The 19,046-nt window shown below is 41.4% G+C and overlaps 3 protein-coding genes across 3 annotated transcripts; all 3 read left to right on the forward strand.

Moving 5' to 3' along the window:
- Positions 1-5,993: 5,993 nt before the first annotated feature.
- On the forward strand, positions 5,994-6,773 carry BCIN_12g02130 (hypothetical protein). The gene is made up of 2 exons (XM_024696290.1): positions 5,994-6,306; positions 6,364-6,773. The coding sequence occupies exons 1-2, from the start codon at positions 6,249-6,251 to the stop codon at positions 6,504-6,506; spliced, it is 201 nt and encodes a 66-aa protein (XP_024552098.1). The 5' UTR covers positions 5,994-6,248; the 3' UTR covers positions 6,507-6,773.
- A 3,665-nt stretch (positions 6,774-10,438) lies between these two features.
- On the forward strand, positions 10,439-12,221 carry BCIN_12g02140 (hypothetical protein). Its single transcript, XM_024696291.1, has 2 exons — positions 10,439-11,420; positions 11,476-12,221. Exons 1-2 carry the CDS (start codon positions 10,718-10,720, stop codon positions 11,916-11,918), a joined length of 1,146 nt encoding a protein of 381 aa, XP_024552099.1. The 5' UTR covers positions 10,439-10,717; the 3' UTR covers positions 11,919-12,221.
- A 2,370-nt stretch (positions 12,222-14,591) lies between these two features.
- On the forward strand, positions 14,592-18,439 carry BCIN_12g02150 (hypothetical protein). Its single transcript, XM_024696292.1, has 4 exons — positions 14,592-15,781; positions 15,869-16,109; positions 16,163-17,249; positions 17,301-18,439. Exons 1-4 carry the CDS (start codon positions 15,742-15,744, stop codon positions 18,192-18,194), a joined length of 2,262 nt encoding a protein of 753 aa, XP_024552100.1. The 5' UTR covers positions 14,592-15,741; the 3' UTR covers positions 18,195-18,439.
- Positions 18,440-19,046: the final 607 nt, after the last annotated feature.

A 19,046-nucleotide genomic window follows, 5' to 3' on the forward strand; every position in this document is an offset into this window, starting at 1 on the left:
TGGCAATTCAAGAATCTGTTGGCTTGGGCATGAGCGGCTGTGGAAGCCGTGATCTGAATTGGGACAAGTCATCGTTAGGTTACCCAGACCTATTGGGGTAATCTGGCAATTTGAGTATTCTTGGTCGTGTGAAATCTTAAACAACCTAAACCTGCAGGACCTTCAAATTTCATGCACGAAAGTTGCTAAAACTAGTGTTTTGGTTAACTTACTTGATTTGGAAGTAGTTCCTATTTGGGCAAGAAAGCCCAGTTCAGTGGTGACTGTTACCTTCGTACCAAATACAACCGGCACCTAAACTCATGATCAGTCGGTCGAGAGCTTTTACATTTTACGGTGCTGAGCTAATGCCAACCCTCCCTCTTTAGATTGGCAAATACTCAAGAGCTCAAAATGGAGAAGATTCCCAGACGCGTAGGACTTCAATGGTTGAACATGTTCAGAATGAAAAATTCATCAAGATGTGTTTATACCGATATTGAATGGCACATTGTTCTCATTTAGTATAGAACCGCTATTGCCTCGTTCGGATTTTGTGTCAAATGACATCGATTATGAAAGGCGAAAGGGGAAAGTAAAAGTAGTGTTGAATTTTTTTTGCTCGCTTACTAGCCATGCTTTTCCTGACAAAACTCAATTGTCAACATTACTCACTTAAATTACATTGTGAACACGCTTATGTGTCGTGATTTCTGGTTCATAGTTCTACTGATAGCGGCGAGTGATGGATGAAGACTTTGACAATCTGCTGAAGAGTCTTCTAGTTATTCAGTGTGAATCGAACTTTTGAGTTTCGATACAAATTTATGTCAAATTCTACAGTCTTCGACTTCCATTTTTGGAATTCACTACCAATCTTCATTTGGTTATCATTGTCATACTTTCATCTATCTAGTGAATAGAGTAGTGTACTTGGCAAGAGAACATGCATCTGTATCTTCATCACAACTTAATTCAAACTTCCCGAAAAAGAAGTCAGTAGTAGGATAGCCTTTGTTCAATTAAAGATTATCATTACGCAGAAATGCCTCAGAAATTGCCAGTGTGTCCCTACCTCCACATTTTGATTTACCTGTCATCTCTTCAGGTTTCGACTATAGAATTCTCCGTTCATATTGAGGCAGTCTATCTAGATTACTTGATTATCTACTCAGAATAAAACCTGCTGTATACTGTGCCACAGCCACACAAGATTTAATCCAAGTTGAATTCAAAGAAATGATGCGAGTCCACGAGAATGCTCAAAAATTAATGTGGGGAGATCCGCAGAATGGCTTCCGTGATCAACTTTTGAAAGCTACGCAGTCTCTTGTTTGAAATACGTCGTCCATGGCTTTATTGTCATCGTGTCACTAGATTCAATACTATCAATTATACTGTCTTTGTTTGATTGTCGAAAACTTATAGTCAGTCAATCATCTCCAGGTTAGAACGCTCACTGATAGGAAACCCAGGTCAAAAGAAACATGTTACCCAATCCCATTTTCTGTAGAAGTAAACATCCAATTGAACTCCTTGGCCATGATTCTGTGCAGTTTAATATGGTATTTGGGTCCTCAGTCCAGCAGCAATGACCTATGCGATATTCACATATACTGGCGACTGACGTTCAGTTCCCCACACCAAACACAGCTTAATCCAACATTAATCGAAAAGCCTAATAAACATCATTCAATACCGGCATATAAGTTATCCGCAAAGTGAAAAAAGAAAAACAGTGATGATAAGAAAAGTTTCTACCACATACTTCTGGTGAATTAAAAACATCTTCTACCAGTGTGATCAAGGCTAAGACTCTGGCTGCTCACCATTAATATCTGATAGACCACGAACTAGCACAGTCTTATCAAACTTACAATTTTTATCATGGAGCGTTCCGAAGATTCTTCCAAGAAGAATATGAGTCTCTGTGATAGTCTTGAAGGACTCAGGGCTTGCGTCTCACGATTTACTTTAACGGGATTCATGATCGACTTGTCAAATTCGACAGTTATTGTTGTCGCCGATCTATTTTCCTGTCACAAAAAAAATGCAATTTTAGCAGCTATTCACAACATAGGGCTCAGTTCAGACGATGTTGTACCACTCATGGACACAATGAAAGTGTGAAATACTTGGCAGGGAATCCTGTGAGCTTGTAGAGAGTAGATAAATGGGTTTGAAGAACTCAATAGCTCTCTAAATGCTCATTTATATAAGCGGGTCATGTATAAAACAAAACTTGTGCTTTAATGACGATCAGGGAGGGCTCACAGTGTGTTTTCTCAACTTTAGATCAGAGCCTTTTGTTGATAGTATATATAATGCTTTACTTAACACTCCATAATCCATCGCAGCGATGGCACCAAATGCGATTAGTTGTTACAAGGCGCATTCCGAATTGTCTCCAGAAAGAAGAGTATTTCGTCACGCCATTGGAACTTGGGCCGGCTATCGAACAGCACGACCTTAAAAGGTAATCAGGCAAGTATATAGCGAAAGCTTTCTATCCAATTACCATGCTTTATTGTCGAAATACAGCTCTTGACGATCAAATTCTATTGCCAACTCATATGATTATTACTATCTTCAGAATTGCTCTATATTATAGAGTCATTAGAGAGTTGAATCGCCTTTTTCCTACTTCCTGTCAGCCTTACTCTATGAATCCATCTCTTGGGTCACTTTACCCCTTGCCGGAAACTATCTTAATCCCCAAAAAGAAAAAGCGTTCAATCACAGTGTGGCTTTTGGATTCGAACCTAAAACTTCCATAGTGTAAAAAAGTGTCATTGGGTGATGTAACGACATTGTAGCCTTTGCGGATTTTCATTCGCAGCCTAAGAATCAGCATTCGAGATGCCACCGGAAGAACTATCAATCAGATTGGCACTCTTGTCCTGAAGAAGCCTTGAGGTAAAGTTAAGTGAATCACGTCTGCAAAACCACCATGCTTGTTGTTGTCAAAAATAGAGAATTCTATGGTTTTGCCCCATTTTCAATACCCGTTTTCTCGAAACATTCACACAACACAAGATGTCCTTATTTGCTCTTATAGATTCCAGCTGTAAACGCACTTTTTGAGAATAAGTCAGTTTACCCTCGAAGCCATCGAAATGAAATCAAACCACCTTGTCTCGGATAATCATTGTTTTCTCTTCAGAACATACTTTCTCGTTGTTCTGGATATCTTCAATGATATTTATATTCCCAAAAATGTTAATTCTCTCCTTACCATAACCGGAGTCATAAAGCAGAAAATTTCTTCTCAAATCTAGGGGCTGGTTGAAACCTGCCAAATAGCTTCGAAACTGAGATATATAAATCTCTTCTGAAGGAAGATGGTTTTTTGGCTGCGACTGAAAAGGATTTACACGAAAAGCGTCGAGTGCTGGAATTTTGATTTCTATTCGTCTTCCAAATTTGGTATTTTTACAGTGGTTTCGACAACTTGTGTATGGAAATGAGTCGGCTGAATCCCAGATTAACACTATCAACATATATCTGATAAAAATAAAAGAAATGTGTCAGTGCTCCTACCGAGTCAATTATTGTCCGCTATCCCTTTGATGGCGCGATCTTTCACAAACGCTTTCTTTTACCGCTTTACTGGATTCATTCTATCAAGAAATGGCAATTATTGCAATTTGCAAAAATGATTTCACTATCAAACTCATCAACATATATAGATGGGATCTTGTGCAGAGAATCTTCCATAAATCTCCCAGCTTAAGCCTCATGAGTTATTGCGAGGTACTAGGCATATAGAAGCTAGCCGAAAGTCTCTTGACAACCTTCCGTGCTCTGTGTACCTCTTTTCTCACTCTGTCTGAAAATGAAGTCTATCCTGAAAGCCATCGAATTTATATTTCAGGAGTTTGTTCAACAAGCGAGATGGAAGTGTTGTATTCAGTCACGGTATCACAGTCTCTTATATAAATATGACTTCTATGCTAGACAACACTACATCTTTGAGACAGTTTACTTAGGAATTGGTGGTATGAATATCGCATGGATTTCGTATTAATAAATATCAACTGAAGTATTAAAGCAGTATGTAAGATTTGACTCTTATATTACATGATGTTTCTATCAAAAACGTTATGCAAAGGAAAGCAATGACAGCAGTAACTTTGAGAAGTGTGACATTAATCAATCTTCCACAGCAATAAACGGAAACTCGATATTTGATACAAAGCATCAAACTTTTCAATCACACTTATAGTTTTCATGAGTCTAACAACAAAATATCGCCCTATCTTCAAAATAAATTCACATTGCTCTGGATATTTCAATTTGCGCCACAGAAAGTTTATTGAATCGCCTGATTCTAAAGTGATATACTTTGGAAAGAAAGTAATCTCTGGACGACGTGAAATGGCTCATATATTCACAAAAGGAATCTGGAGTCAGCGTCTGAAAGTATAAGATGTTAGGGTGAATAGTACCTGATAGCAACAAGATAGCAAATCCGTATTTGGATATTATTTTAGAACGAGCGAATGTGATTACTGATATTGCCATTTAAAGATGAATTATTGATCTTCTGTCAAAGTATTTAAATGCATCGCAGAGTTTCGGAAACATGCCTGCAATTCTGCGACCTATGAACGGTCTCTGATATGTATCCTATGTGAACAATGGTGATTCAATCTCTCCGAAAGGTACCGGATGGAACGATATGAAATATAATGATACGACAGAACCCAAGTCTACCTTCTCTTACAAGATTCTACAGAATACCTAGCTAGATAATATGTATGGAAACATGAGATACTAAAATTGACTCGATATAAAAACACGAGCAATAATAAAAGAAGGCGCCAACTCAGCCTAGCACGAGCACCACAGAGCTTTGCCTTTGAGTTGTCAAGATAATACAAATTATCTACTCATAAACTAACAATAAATGGATTTTCCCACTTCTCCCACAAAGTAAACATCATATCAAGCCTACACAGATTCACTTCTCGCCCATTTGAGAATCTTCTCATAGTCACCTCCTAGCCTACTTTCTCAAAGTTTTTTCCAAGCAGCTGTAATCTATTGCCTCCTTCCAAAACCACTACTTTGCGCTCGCTCTTCTATTGGTCCCAGAAAATTGATTACGTCAATTTCGAGATCGATCAGATATGCAACAAAACGCAATGGAAGGGTCTGGACTGGGGTCTAGATTGTACTCGATTCACTTCTGGTATTGAGTAAACTGATGCTAGTAAATTCTATGGCCCAAGCTTTGATGAGTTGTGTACGGATCTATATTGTACTTGGACATATGCAATGAATGCCTTAGATCCACGCAATCTCATCTCATGTAATAGCTAGAGATAGTGAATGCTAAGTCCACACAGTTCTCTACAAGTGACGTAGTGTATAACCTAAAAATACTCGTCCCGCTCTCCCATGCTTCTTCACGCGCCATAGAAGCTAGACCCCAACAAGCCTTCGAGACTTGAGTTTGCGCTCAAGAGTTCATTGGCTTCTTGACTGCTCTTCTCTTTGCGCTTGCAATTCCATTGGCTATTCCTCCTTGCTTACGTCAAATTCGAGAGTGGATCAAATTTTTAGATATGCAACAAAAGCTTTCCCAGAGGCAGGACTTCAAATGATTCACTCAAGTGAATGAGACTGCTAAATATATCAAGCCACTAAAGTGATAGCTACGGATTGAAATTCACCCAAGCGTTGAATACCTCCCACTATTCTCTTGGCAATTATCAGCCTTATGGTAGGGCTCCTCGATTCCGTTTGCGCTCCCAAATCTATTGGCTCTGCAGATGACTTCTTCTTTGCGCTCATGATTTTACTGGTTCGTTCGACTTGCTTACGTCAAATTCGAGGGTGGACCAAATTTTATAGATGTGCAACAAATTCTCGGTTCGATTTCCAGACCGCCGACTGTGGTGAATTAAGATGGTGGACTGACTATTCACTTTCACTTTTAGTCTTAACCATTTCTTTTATTCACTCACTCAGAGTTGTTGATATCAAGGAACACTGATCTCATTACAAACGAATTTGTATAAGACCACTCACTACAGAGTAGTTCCAGCCGTTCTTCTATTATCAAACATTGGTGACCGAAACTCTGTGACCATGAAACTGAGATATCAGGTTCTATTCTACCTCTTTTCTTTCTCAAACTTTGCTAACTATTCCATTTAACTCATACTCTGTAGATGCACGTTGTTGGCGAGAGGAATTTTATGCAGCCAGCAATCTAGCATTGATAAATTCAAAGTAAAGAATCAAAAAAATATACTCTCGATATGACGTCATCGCCACCTGAAGCAACAACAACACTTGCAAGTTGTTCTTACCGTCCAGGTATGTATTCACCATTGCTTTTAATCTCTAACTCCATCTCAATTAACAGCATCTCAGCATTTGCTCAGTATCCAGAAGATAACAGCCGTCTGTCCAGCTACCATATCCTCAATTTCCCAACACCAAAACATCCAAACACCAAACCTTTTCACAAATCACGAGATCGTCCAAAAAACAGTCCAAATTTTAACATCACATAACCCGTCATTTCTCTACACCATCAGTTAGCGCTTTCAAAGCGCATTACAGCAAACCTACTCTCCCAACTCAAATCAAACAAAAAGTGTGTTTTCTCAGCTTTTGACCGTCGACCAATGAGAATCCGAGCGCATTTTTTCCGATGTGCAACAATACGTTTTGATCTACAAAATCACGTGAGCATACTCACTACCCTGATGCTTGTTGCTCGATATTAAATCTCTTTGTATGTCCTGCGGATAGAAAATTAATAGATTAGACCGATCTTAGAGTTGTCAGAGAATAATGGATTGGTTTTAATATATTGGAATCATTCATATGTTGATGGTATATTTCTGCGTTGGAATTGTCCTAGAATTTGATCGCTAAAGTGTAGCATCCATCCTGTTACTACATAATCTCCAGAGTCAAACCTCTTCACACACTTGATTGAACATGCGATAGAACGAATCAAGTCACAAACCACAATGCGAAGATATCCGAGCGCGGCTGCGGGTACGTGCTATTCAGAAGATTGATGAAGGAGTGAAAGGGATTTTGGCTTGAAATATGAATTTAGGCCGAGTTCAGATGTTGAGAGTTAGGCGCATGAGAATGAAGATTTTTCATGTAAGTTTTGCTGTCACAGTCTTACCTCTGATTTATGCACCTCTTGAGTTTTTGGTTTGCTTTGAGGTGAGCCGCTGGTGACCTTCACCTGTATTCGAACCTGTATTCGATGCAAGAAAATACTATTTGGGCACTCAAACGATGTCAAATGGACGATGTAAGAATACTAGGACTGATCATTTAATTTGTGGCGAACGAATAAGAAAAGCTATGACAAGAATTCACATTATCTTTTTTCTGACATCCTGAGTGTGTAGATGTGACAGGTTGAAATCTCGATCTCAAAACGTGCAGATTGTTAGTAAGTGATTTTGTTGAATAATTTATGTCGCTTTTTGAACCAGGTGTCTACCATCAAGCAACTCATATATCTGGAAACAAGCTATACTAAACTGATCATGATCATAGTCAACTCTATAAAAACGTTACTTTCAAATCCAAAAACTACAATTTTTCTCTTAGAGCAACCCCATTCAATAGAAAGTCAAGCAACGTTGATTTTTATTCCTAAGAACCACAAATTCCCTCTCACAAACTTCTCTTAGTCAAGATAAGTACATAATATTGGCTAACGCTTCAACTTCTGCTATTGCCCTTGATTCTGACGAGATCTTATTCTGCTCTTGGGCTCTATGCCATCTGAGTCGAATCCTTCGTTATAAAATCTCAGGTCGACGCCGCTGCCACAAGTATCTTCGGTGACGCGAAAAATTTAACGAATAGAAAAGCGGTTGATTATGTCGACGATTTAAACCTCAAATCGAAAACTGAATACGGCCCTGAGTACTTTACTCTTCATCTCCATACTGATTTTTATGAGTTCTTATTGCCATCTCAAGCTCATCAGTGGGCTCCTTCAAATCTTTTAAAAGTTTTAGAAGCTTCTTTTGTGTTCTTAACTTGTGTCTTCGATAGAAAGATGCCTTGGACTCGAAGACCACGTTTTCCCTAATTTCTGTTTTACTCAAAGTTCCAGAGCTTTTGATATAGCCGTTACATCCTTTTTCCTTATCTATGTAGTCTTAAACCTCGTCTTCGAGAACCTTTACCCGATCGTCTTTTGTGCTTCCATCCGTTTCTGAGGATGAAGACTTCTTGTTCCCTCTTTCTCTGCTTTCCGCGACTTGATTGTTGGAGGGAGGTTTTCCACTATCAGGATTTGAAGAGCGACTTCTAGATCTGCCGGTCTTTTCTGGTTTTCTATTTGACTCTGGTCTCCTGCCTCTCGCCACTTTTACACTCGAGGGCGACATTGTATAAATCAGAGCTATGAATCTACCTATTGAGTTTTTTTCTGAAAAAAATTGGAAGTAGATTGTTAAGAGATTGAAAAGTTTGGAATTGATGGTGTACTAAAAAATAGAATACTTTTTTTGATATTTGTATCTATGAAAAATGAGATGCTTGCTATTAACAGCATTTATTATCACTTCCAATCATTAGGCACCCATCAAATTAATTTGGTACCTGAATCTTACCTGCGATGGTCACAATATAGGACCGGTCAAAGGAAGGCCAAGTTCATATGATTTAGCCAGGCGTCAAGAGGCTGACCGAAGATGACCGTATCATAACCGCCCAGCCTAACGGTATAAACTTCACTGCCTTGCTTCGAAACATATTTGGAATTTCTCACCAGTATTCAAGGATGTATTTACAGGTAGATTTAAACAGGCTGTCAAACGTAAAGAAACGAGCGAAACCGAACTATCACTTCCAGGTGACAATTTAAACGCCACGGTCAGAATGGTCAAGGCCATAAACGGCCGCTTCAAGTCAATTATGGAGCTGCACAGTTTAGAAAACCTTACACAAATAGCAATTTTGGTCGATAGATATCAGTGCCACGAGTCTGTCGACCCTCTGAAGTATGCCTGAACTGACCATCTTTAGGTGGATACATAGGGTCACGCGAATTTCCATGCATTGTCTTGCTGGATATGTGTGACATGGCTATTTGAGCTGGATTCTAAGTTCAAAGAAGCTATGGAGAGATTGGCCAGAGAAAGTTGCAAGGGGATTCGTGAAATGATAGGCGAGAAAGTTTGTTTTGATTTGCTCATTTCAGTCAAAATTATCGGTAATATTCGAATCATATCTTATAAGATTAAGAAAGATTTAGAGCACTAAGAACTATCTAAAAGAGGCACATAATATATGAGAAGGTGAAAAGAATCTCATAGAGATACTAAGTAGTTTAATATTCATGTATCAATGATCGATCTTCATATGCCAAACAATCTCCCAGCCAGTTTCACCACTCGTTTCAGTGTCAATTCCAGATCTAGGCTCAATGCGATTAAACAGTTCACGGATCTCTCATCAAAATCTCTAACCGACAGGGCCTACTTCGCTTTACACTCCCATCTTTATAGATGAACTCGAGCTTCAATATTATTAGAGATAAGATTAAGGTGCTTCAATTTATCAACAGATGTAAGAAGGTCCTCAATGGATCTATGAACTGCCATCATGCCTTGAGGCCAATTATACAGTCTGTAGATGATGTGGGTGCACAAATACTGGGCTCGAACCTGACAGATTTTGAGAATACTCTTTGTGGTAGATGTATGTCACCTGTGTTTAACCCATCATGGCTATATATCTAAATTCAAGGCCATCAAGACACATTTCTTCAGCAGAAACATTGATGTACCCATCTAAGCGGGTAACTTGGGTCAGCGGTAACAAATCGATACTTCTTGCTCGTTCCTGAACCGAATATCATCTTTCAGATCTAGCTCATAGTACATACAGGCGGTCCAAGTCCTTTGATTGTATGTTTCCTTCAGACAGATTGTGACAAATTGTGCTAGGCTCTTCAGCACGATGCGACATTCAACCGGAGCTGGTCGGTGTTTTAGAAGGACAAACGCGAAGGAAGATGATGTGGGCAAAAATGAGATTCAGGATCAATCTCAAAAACTCGAGATTTTTCAAACCTTACATTTGATTGAATTCCAGCGGTGGTTGAGCTCAGAATACGTCAATACTCATGCAATTGTAATCTCACATTGCGACTTTTCTTCGTGTGATGTGAAATTTCAAAGACAGAACCGATTCTTCTCCTGTTCCAAAGCCCGTTTTCTTGATCAAAAAACTTGTACGCTGCTTCTTTATAGCCATGAGCTATACAGATATATCAATTTTATTCAATCACCATATAACACTATAAGCTCTTATTTTCATACGCTAACTGAAGCTAATTAAGTGCACGGGTGCACAGAGCTCGCTAAACCTGTATCTAGCAGATTTAGCCCTCAACTATCTTATGTCAAAGTATGCTGCAACAATTGCAAACACTTCCATCAATAAAGAAAACAGAGTTACACTGAGCGATTTCTCCTGACCCTTTGAGATAAGCACTCTACTTCTTACTGTACTAAAGTGGGGTACTCTCGTTTTACCACGCCGGGCGCACGGATCACACTGCCTTTGGCGTTGAGCTTTAGCCGCCACAATTTCCAACAGGTTATAATAGGTTGTGATTGTGACAGATTCCCATCACTTTGTGACGACACAAGATACCTGTCCACCATACCGCCTTGTATACCTCTCCGTGCCTGAACAATTTTCCTGTCAGATCCGAAATAATCACTCTACGATGGCGATGTCTTCAATCGCGAACATCGTGATCGATCCCGATGGAGATTTAGTCCTCCTTCTAAACCCAACCACGCCAGATTCTCAAAATTTCACCGAAATGATGTCTGCACTTAACTCAACTTGCAGCACCCCAGATACAGAGATATCCAGAGATGCCGACGCTAGAAGGCGAGCTTCCCTTGAGCTTGAAGTTTTGACAAGCGAATCACACATGCTCTATGATGATCGCATACTAGTATCTTCGAAGCATATGTGTTTAGCCTCTCCAGTATTCAAGGCAGTGATAGAGGGCGAATTTCCAGAAGATGTGCTACCAATCGCGGGGAAATTGGGACTTCCACTTCCAAACGACGACCCCCCCGCGATGAAAATCTTGATACATATTATTCATGGTAGGATGAACATGGTTCCATTGAACATAGACTTGGAATTATTCACTCAAATAACAATTCTGGTTGATAAATATGAGTGTCACGAAGTTGTACGGCTCTTACCTCTCATATGGAGTTATGGATTGTCAGATTCGTTTTCTGAAACTTCATGGACCGACATCGCCCGCTGGGTATGCATAGCTTGGCAGTTCGAGCTGGAAGAAGAATTTCTCAAAGCTACGCAAATGATACGGGAGGGAAGTGATTGCAGTTTGGAAACTTTGATGAATTCCATAAATTACGACCTGCCGATCCCGAAGTACGTAGTTGGTAAGTTTTCCGCGATGTTGAGTATGAAATTTTGGCATATAATTAACTTTCCCAGATAAACTAGAGTCATGCCGGCTTGAAGGAATACGAAAAACTGTCAAGATTCTCCAAGATACCATAAATGAATATCAAAGCACCAGTCATATCTGCGTGGCTCACGAGGTTCCGTGGTTTTGCAGCTCCTCTGGCAAATTCCACCACTCTTCTGATGATCTCCCTTTACATAAAAACGATTGCGATTCGATGGTGCTTGGAACTCTCATCAAGAGTGCTATGAGTAACGGATTATATCCTCTCCCAGAACAGCCATACAATTCATGGTCATTGAAGTCACTTACTGCGAAAGTCGATCTTCTTCGACCTGATTCGCTGTGCGCCAAGTTCATAAAAAAAGAGCTCGAAAACCACGACATTATGGGAAAGATCAGAGAATCGATCAGAGCTATTGACAAATCAGGATTGGCTCTAACATCATGCAAGGAGCTCGCTTTGTGCTAGTCAGCTAATTCTGCAACTTTCACATAACTGCGCAAAGTTCAGGATACCATGAAGCAGATATTGTTTTGCTTTCGCCATGGTCATCTTGTTCATTCTCACAACTCCTCTTTCATTGGATCACTTTCATTCAATATAGCTTTTAATGATATTTGATCATCGTCTCAGTGATGAGACGCTATGGTGCATAAAGAAGATAACATCTAGGAGGTCATGAACTATGTATGGATATTATATCATCATTTTGGTTTGTCTCAATCATGAATTAGTATAGAAGCATCTAGTCTATTAGCTTCCCCCTAAGCATTGATGTTGCACTTCAAATTCTGTTGTAGTTCTGAGATGTCAATTTGGTGACTTCTGTATGCGTTTGTAGCGACTTTGATATAAACCGTGACCGGTGAAATGCATACTTCAGCGAGATTTGTGTATACGCTGCATCTACATCAAGCAATCCAATCTACAGCTGTGATAAAAACTAGTCGGAGAATTACAGAGAGATATCGAGTCACAAATCTTTCGATATCTATTCCTCCTGTCTTACATATGTCTCGTTCTCGATATGTCTTGGAGGCTACTGCAAGACTTTCTGTGATATTAGCAAAAGAATCGCAGCGGGATATCTTCCGAAAATGTCTAATTATGAAAAGACAGCCGCAAACCTGCTAAAAATATCTACCAATGCTTGTAATATACTTCTCAAGACGTTTGTAGGTCTCAAGATTTCATGGAACGGATTCCTAAAACGCTCTGAGAGGTGGAGACACTTCTGTAGATGGCGTGCATGATGATCCTGTTGACACCTGGAATTTTTTCGAACAAACCACCGAGCTGATTTATTGATCTTGACCTTGATCCTTTTGCTTTCGACAATGATTGATCACAAAAACGAATGAGAGCGGGGTAGAAAACAGCCCTAAGGTATCTTTGGGGAGCAAAACTGATGTATAATTTGGCGACGTAGAATCTAGAAGCCTTTGATTGAGTCAATATGCATCATGCAGGAGCGCGGAAATGATATGCCTACGAGGCACCACCCATGATACTATTTACAGAAACACCTCGCAGAGAAGCAGAGAAATTCTCCGAGCCTACTGGTGTACAGCTTACTCTCCCCGGAGAATCTTACTCTAGATGATGCACTGCTTCTAGAACACGTAAGTCAACCTACATGCCCATGATGACCAATCCAACTATAAATCCCAGTACTAGTTCAGCCCAAGTGGTGTCAGATCAATCAGCTTGGCTGGGTGACTCAATAAAGAAACCTTCCTAGAGAAATACTTTACTCTTCAACATATGAATTGGGGCGTATATAAAAACAAATTGTGGGGCTAGGTATCCGGTAAATTCAAGATGACCATCGTCTACTCCCCCTCGTACGATACACTTCAACTGGGTATTTTCCGAAAGATCTGACATCTACTCTGAAAGTTATAAGATATATTGTGAGACCATTACTACCCATTCAGCGTACTGGTAGCAACGGCTGGTGCGGCAGGTCAACTCAGAAAATGCTCAAGCCCCTTCATACAGTCGGGCGCCCAATCCGAAAGCATAGAGCCCCAACATGTATATATATGAGCTGGCAATACCACAATACGAACAAAGCATTCTTTATAGTAACGCCGGCATGTAGATCTACAACCAATAACGATACAAAGCGGGACTCGGCTGGAGTGCCTATATTCAACCGCCGTCACACTAATTATCGGTTCGGCATAATGAACGCGGCTCACAACTATGTACCGGGAATACCCTCCAAGTTTAAGTTGCATACATTGCGATTTTATCCGAATCCATCACATTTCCCCACAATCGCTAGGCGGGGAACCTATGTAAAATTTTGGAAGTCTGGATTTCAAATGCTTCACTGGTGATCACCCCGCGTTTCGCGAAAGTATATCCTTACCCATGTCACGGGAGGGAACATAAATCGACCGGGTATCTGCTGCTCGTAAGTCTTTATTAGGAAATCTACTCGGTTATCAAAATGGAGAACGTGACAGTGGAAGTCTTGGGATTTCCGAATGGTTCTTCCGGCCGTTGTATGAGAGGGAAAATTCTTGGACGCTAGATCGTCGGCGAAGACAAAATGTAAGCTTCAAGGTCGAATATGTCATGCCTGATACGCCGCGAAATGATGTGCAGTCAGGGAGTGGGTTTGTGCCGTTGAGAATCATAGCTGAAGTTCGATAATTTTATATGTTTTTAGCTGGTCGCGCTGCCGCAGCTGTAGGTTGTAGATTCGGCGAATTACTGCATGAAGGCTGCAACGTCCTTGAGATGAGTGGTCTTGGCTTACCTCTTCCAGGGTCTCGGACTGTGTAAAAAATTGAAAGACATTGTGTATTGCATGAAACGCAGACGCTTCATACGTGATCAGATATGGGATGCAGTCTGAGCCTACCATAAATGATCCGAGTCGTTGCTGAGAAGTAATTAAGCTGTGCTAAGTAAGCCAATAAGCCATCCTACAGAGTCCGGACCTCTGGCGCAGTGAAAGTTTGGAGACGAGAAATCCACGGCGAGGATTTCTGACACGTGTTGAGAGAATTTTTGCAGCTCTGGAGCTTAGTCTTGGAGTGGGAGATTGCTCGATGTGTTGATTCATCATTGTGTTGCCCCTTTTCCTGTCGTGACATAGCTCATCAAGAAGTACGAGGAAGTAGAACTGGGAGTGAAGAATGAGAGTATTTTGATATCAGGATATGCATTGCAATATATGGTTTTAGACTTCAAGGGAAATAGAACCGCCAAATAGATTTTCCGAGATTTGTATAAATCCCAGTCAACCTACCCACCCACCCCCATTCTTGTCCCCAATCAACTTCCCCAAGTTTTCTCCGCCTCTCCGAGATTGGGACTACTACTGCGTTATGCTGGCTCTTCGACGTGTTAATTGGCCAAGCGTGGTACAGGAACCGTGTGGGGAAACTGCTTGGGGAAATTGGAATCGTGGAGGCGGAAAAAAGAAAGATCAGATGAAATTTGACATGTTTAGCACTTTCCCCGTGGCACGACAGGTCTCAAAGGTCTGATATAGTCCTCGATCCTCAGAGCTAGGATACCGAATCGGAGGGATCATCAATCCTCGTGGCCAGCAGATCTACGAAATCTTCTATTGCTGAACACCAACAGAACATGTCAATCTGACATAGAACCCAAGCATATGATTTTTCATTAAGACCCAATTGAGTATCCAACAAAGACTATCCCAATTTTCATTACCCTGTCAATGCAGGAAGAGGTTTGGAGCTTGGAGTAGCTCCCAAGCACGAGATCCGTTAAAGAGGAAATCAGCTCATGTTCCTCGTGAGGATCTGCATATTCATATATGTTGTGGCCAGAATACTTACACGCCCCACGGATGCATCAAACGACGCCAGGAAGCTGTCGACGTTCCACAACTATACCGTCGTGGATATAATATTGCAATATATCCAATATATCAAGGATTTTGGCCAAAAGAAGAGTCCTGCTGCCGTCAGCGAATGTCAGCTTTCCCCCGAAAACGACGTCGGCGCCTCCATCCGTGACCGTTAGTTTGTCAGTATTTTACGAATCGAAGTTTGCCGGAATCACTGCAGTCATTCCCCGTACCTCCAGCGTCCTTGAGCGTCTTACCATCAACTCACGCACATGCAAGTTCTCAGCACCGAGGCCAAGAAGATACCGCTATCGACGTATTTTTGTCATATTCCATATCGAGTTGATAAAGCTGCACTTGCTGTGATCAATTTGCAAGTTATTCCAGACCCCAATCCAATCCGAAATCTATCGAGGTGGGTCGGATACTGTCCTTCGGACATCGGCTCCCATTTTCATGCCTTCATCAATTGGTTCAACAAAGATGTTTCATACTTGTAAGTATATTCTCGAAAAGAAGACACCCGAATTACCGAGTGGAGTAAGAAGGTTCCATGCTGATCATTGTTCCAACGTTGTATTAGTTCAAGGACTGGCGCCACCCCGCGAAACTTTAAACGCAGAACAAACAGTAATTGTAGATACCCCCAAACCGACGACGAATGGAGTAACGAAACGAATTACAACTCCACACGCATGTGCAGAATGTAAACGTCGTAAAATTCGATGCGACGGCCGACAGCCTTGCGGGCAATGTGTGGGATGTCGTTCTCCTAAACCATGTTACTACGACAAACACAGACAGAGGGTAATTCCATCTCGAAAGTACGATGATTGTGCAAGTTCCAAATGCTGCCTTAACGTACTGATTGAAGTAGAACCCTTGATGCTCTCTCTCAATCCCTAGACGAATGTCGTACTGTCTTACGTCGACTTTTCCCGGATCAAGAAATGCAACAATTGTTGCCGTTGTCGCGAAATGAACTCGTCGCCCTCATCGACCGGTCTCCTCGAAGTGCGCTTTCAATTGCATCGCCCTCTGCTTCAAATACCTCTCCAACATCGCAGGAATACAGGTCGCCTTTAAACTCTGGGTCGGACGAGTGTAGAAGCCTGGCAAATCTCGAACAAATACCAAATCAAGATATCGAATGGGACGAGGAAAGAAGAAATCGAGATCCAATACCCACCGAGGCGGATGATGTAAATGCCTTGTCTCTCTCAGTTGATAGACAGTCGTCGTACTTAGGTGCGACTTCAATCAAAGCCGCCCTTTTGGTTATGCTCAAGGTAGCACCGAGACTACGATCTCTCTTCTTGGCGCCTTCTAACAACAGGCAAATATCAGCAAGTAGTAACTATCCTACACCGCGACCAGGAAGCTCTGCCAAAGATTTACAAGCGATCTCATGGTCATCTAATGGCCAGACTCTTATTGATGCATATTTCAATAGAGTACAAATATTTGTACCAATGCTTGACGAACCCACGTTCAGAGCCGACTTTTTGAGCGGGCGACGTCAAGATGCGCCGTGGCTTGGTCTATTAAATATGGTATTTGCAATGGGCAGTATTGTCGCAAGCAAATCAGACGACCACAATCATATCAATTACTACAACCAAGCGAAGGATCACCTGGGAATTGATTCTTTTGGCAGCGGGCATTTGGAAACATTGCAAGCTCTGTCATTGATGGGTGGATTATACCTTCACTACATCAATCGTCCAAATACGGCCAATGCTATCTGTGGGGCTGCTTTGAGAATGGCTTGTGCAATGGGATTGCACCGCGAGAGTATGCACGAGAATAGCACGGAGAGCAATTTGATTGCAGAACAGAGACGAAGAACATGGTGGAGTTTATTTTGTCTTGATACATGGGCATCTACGACACTAGGAAGACCTTCCATGGGTCGCTGGGGCCATGCTATCACCATGCAGCCTCCCGAATCAACACTTAACACTGTTTGTATATACCTTTCTGTACTCACTTTTTCATCACTGATAACATTCTAGAACCAAAATATGAATATCACTCCACTGGTGGAGAATATCAAATTCTGTAAAGTTGCCACACAAATCCAGGATGCTCTTGCCCAGACCCCACTTCTCCGGAACGATGACCTCACAAATCTCGATAGACAGCTCGTTGAATGGTATGATAATCTTCCCTGGATCTTACGCTCTACAGAACCTTGTCCCGAATCAATTCATACCGCTCGATGTGTCATGAAATGGAGATACCAGAACCTTCGCATGGTACTTTATAGATCTGTTCTTCTAAATCTTGCCAATAGAGGCAATCAAGGAATCTCACCTACCAAGGAAGAACTCGCCGCAGTCCAAACATGTCGTAAAATTGCCCAAGAATCCATTGAGGATATATCACGAGAATGGACTCCGAACCAGATGTTAGGTTGGAATGGTGTTTGGTTCATGTATCAAGCATCCATGATTCCACTTGTCAGTATGTTCTGGGAATCATGGAACACGAATCTCGTACGGATTTGGCAATCACAGATTGAAGTTGTGCTCGAAGCGTTTGATGGGATGGCCGATTGGTCTTTGGCTGCTAAACGAAGTAGGGAAGTGGTGAGCAAGGTCTATGAAGTCAGTAAGCGACCTCTGACTAGACAGCCGAGTCCGGGGTTGGGCCACATGACAGATGATATGAATCGGATGGGGGGAATAGATGGGAGAAATTATATGGATAGTGATATGTTGCAGCAGGTTGAGATTATGGGAGAAGAACAATTAATGATGCTTGACAATGGTGGGATATGGGACTTAGACGGCATGTTATGGGGAAATTTGCCTGATGGTTTGGATATGCCATATGATGGTTTGCCCATGCAGTATGATGATTCTGGAATGGCTCAATTCGAAGGACCATATATCTTCCATCAATGATCGATAGGTTTGCGATTGGGGTAGGATATTCTACCGTCTTTACAAGAGCTGGTCTCATCATCATGGGAGGTTATTTGGGCATTCTACACAGGGTAGCGAGAGAACTTGATGAGTTATGAATAGCTGTGGATGGAAAGTGACATCTTTGTTTGCGTACGGGCTATGAAGTTACGCCTTTGTGTATGATACGATATGATGATACCACTGCAGAAATATATGATTTGACGATACAATTCTCAGGCACATACAGACATGCAGAATCCAATGAGTGAAACGAAAAATCTCAGATTTTCTCGGCACCCCCATTCTTGATCTAAAAAGCTAGCACTTTACGTACCTCTGCATGCAAATCCATATACCCAGCACCTGCATATCTATCCAGAGTAACTTCGCAAAAAAAGCCACCGTTACCTTCGCTTCCATGCACCACACCCACCCCGCTAAACTCGGGGTTTCATCTGGATCGAGAAAGGGATGCAGAAACACTCAAACTCACAGTCCAGTTTACGCTCATCGTTCCCAAAAAGTCACATCGACAGTCCTTCATTCAGCTCCCAAGACATTGCGAAAAGTGAGGGGTAGGTAATCTCATTTATTATTAGGCGAGCTGGTACCGACGTCTAAGAACATCCTTCAAGAATCCCAGCCACATTATAGCTAATTATCAATAAGGTTGTGTCCTCGAAATCTCGTATGTTGATATTCATTGATCTCCTGAAGAACATCTGCGATTTTGACACTACAAGTGCGGGGAACTCTACCAATTATTTCCGATAAAAAGACCTAATCGGATCTCGGACCGAAACCCCTTATACTCTCTCTTTTCTTCCCCTATCATCCTCTCCTTCTCTT

Source organism: Botrytis cinerea, chromosome 12, assembly GCF_000143535.2.
Source record: "Botrytis cinerea B05.10 chromosome 12, complete sequence".
In the NCBI taxonomy this organism is placed as follows: Eukaryota; Fungi; Ascomycota; class Leotiomycetes; order Helotiales; family Sclerotiniaceae; genus Botrytis; species Botrytis cinerea.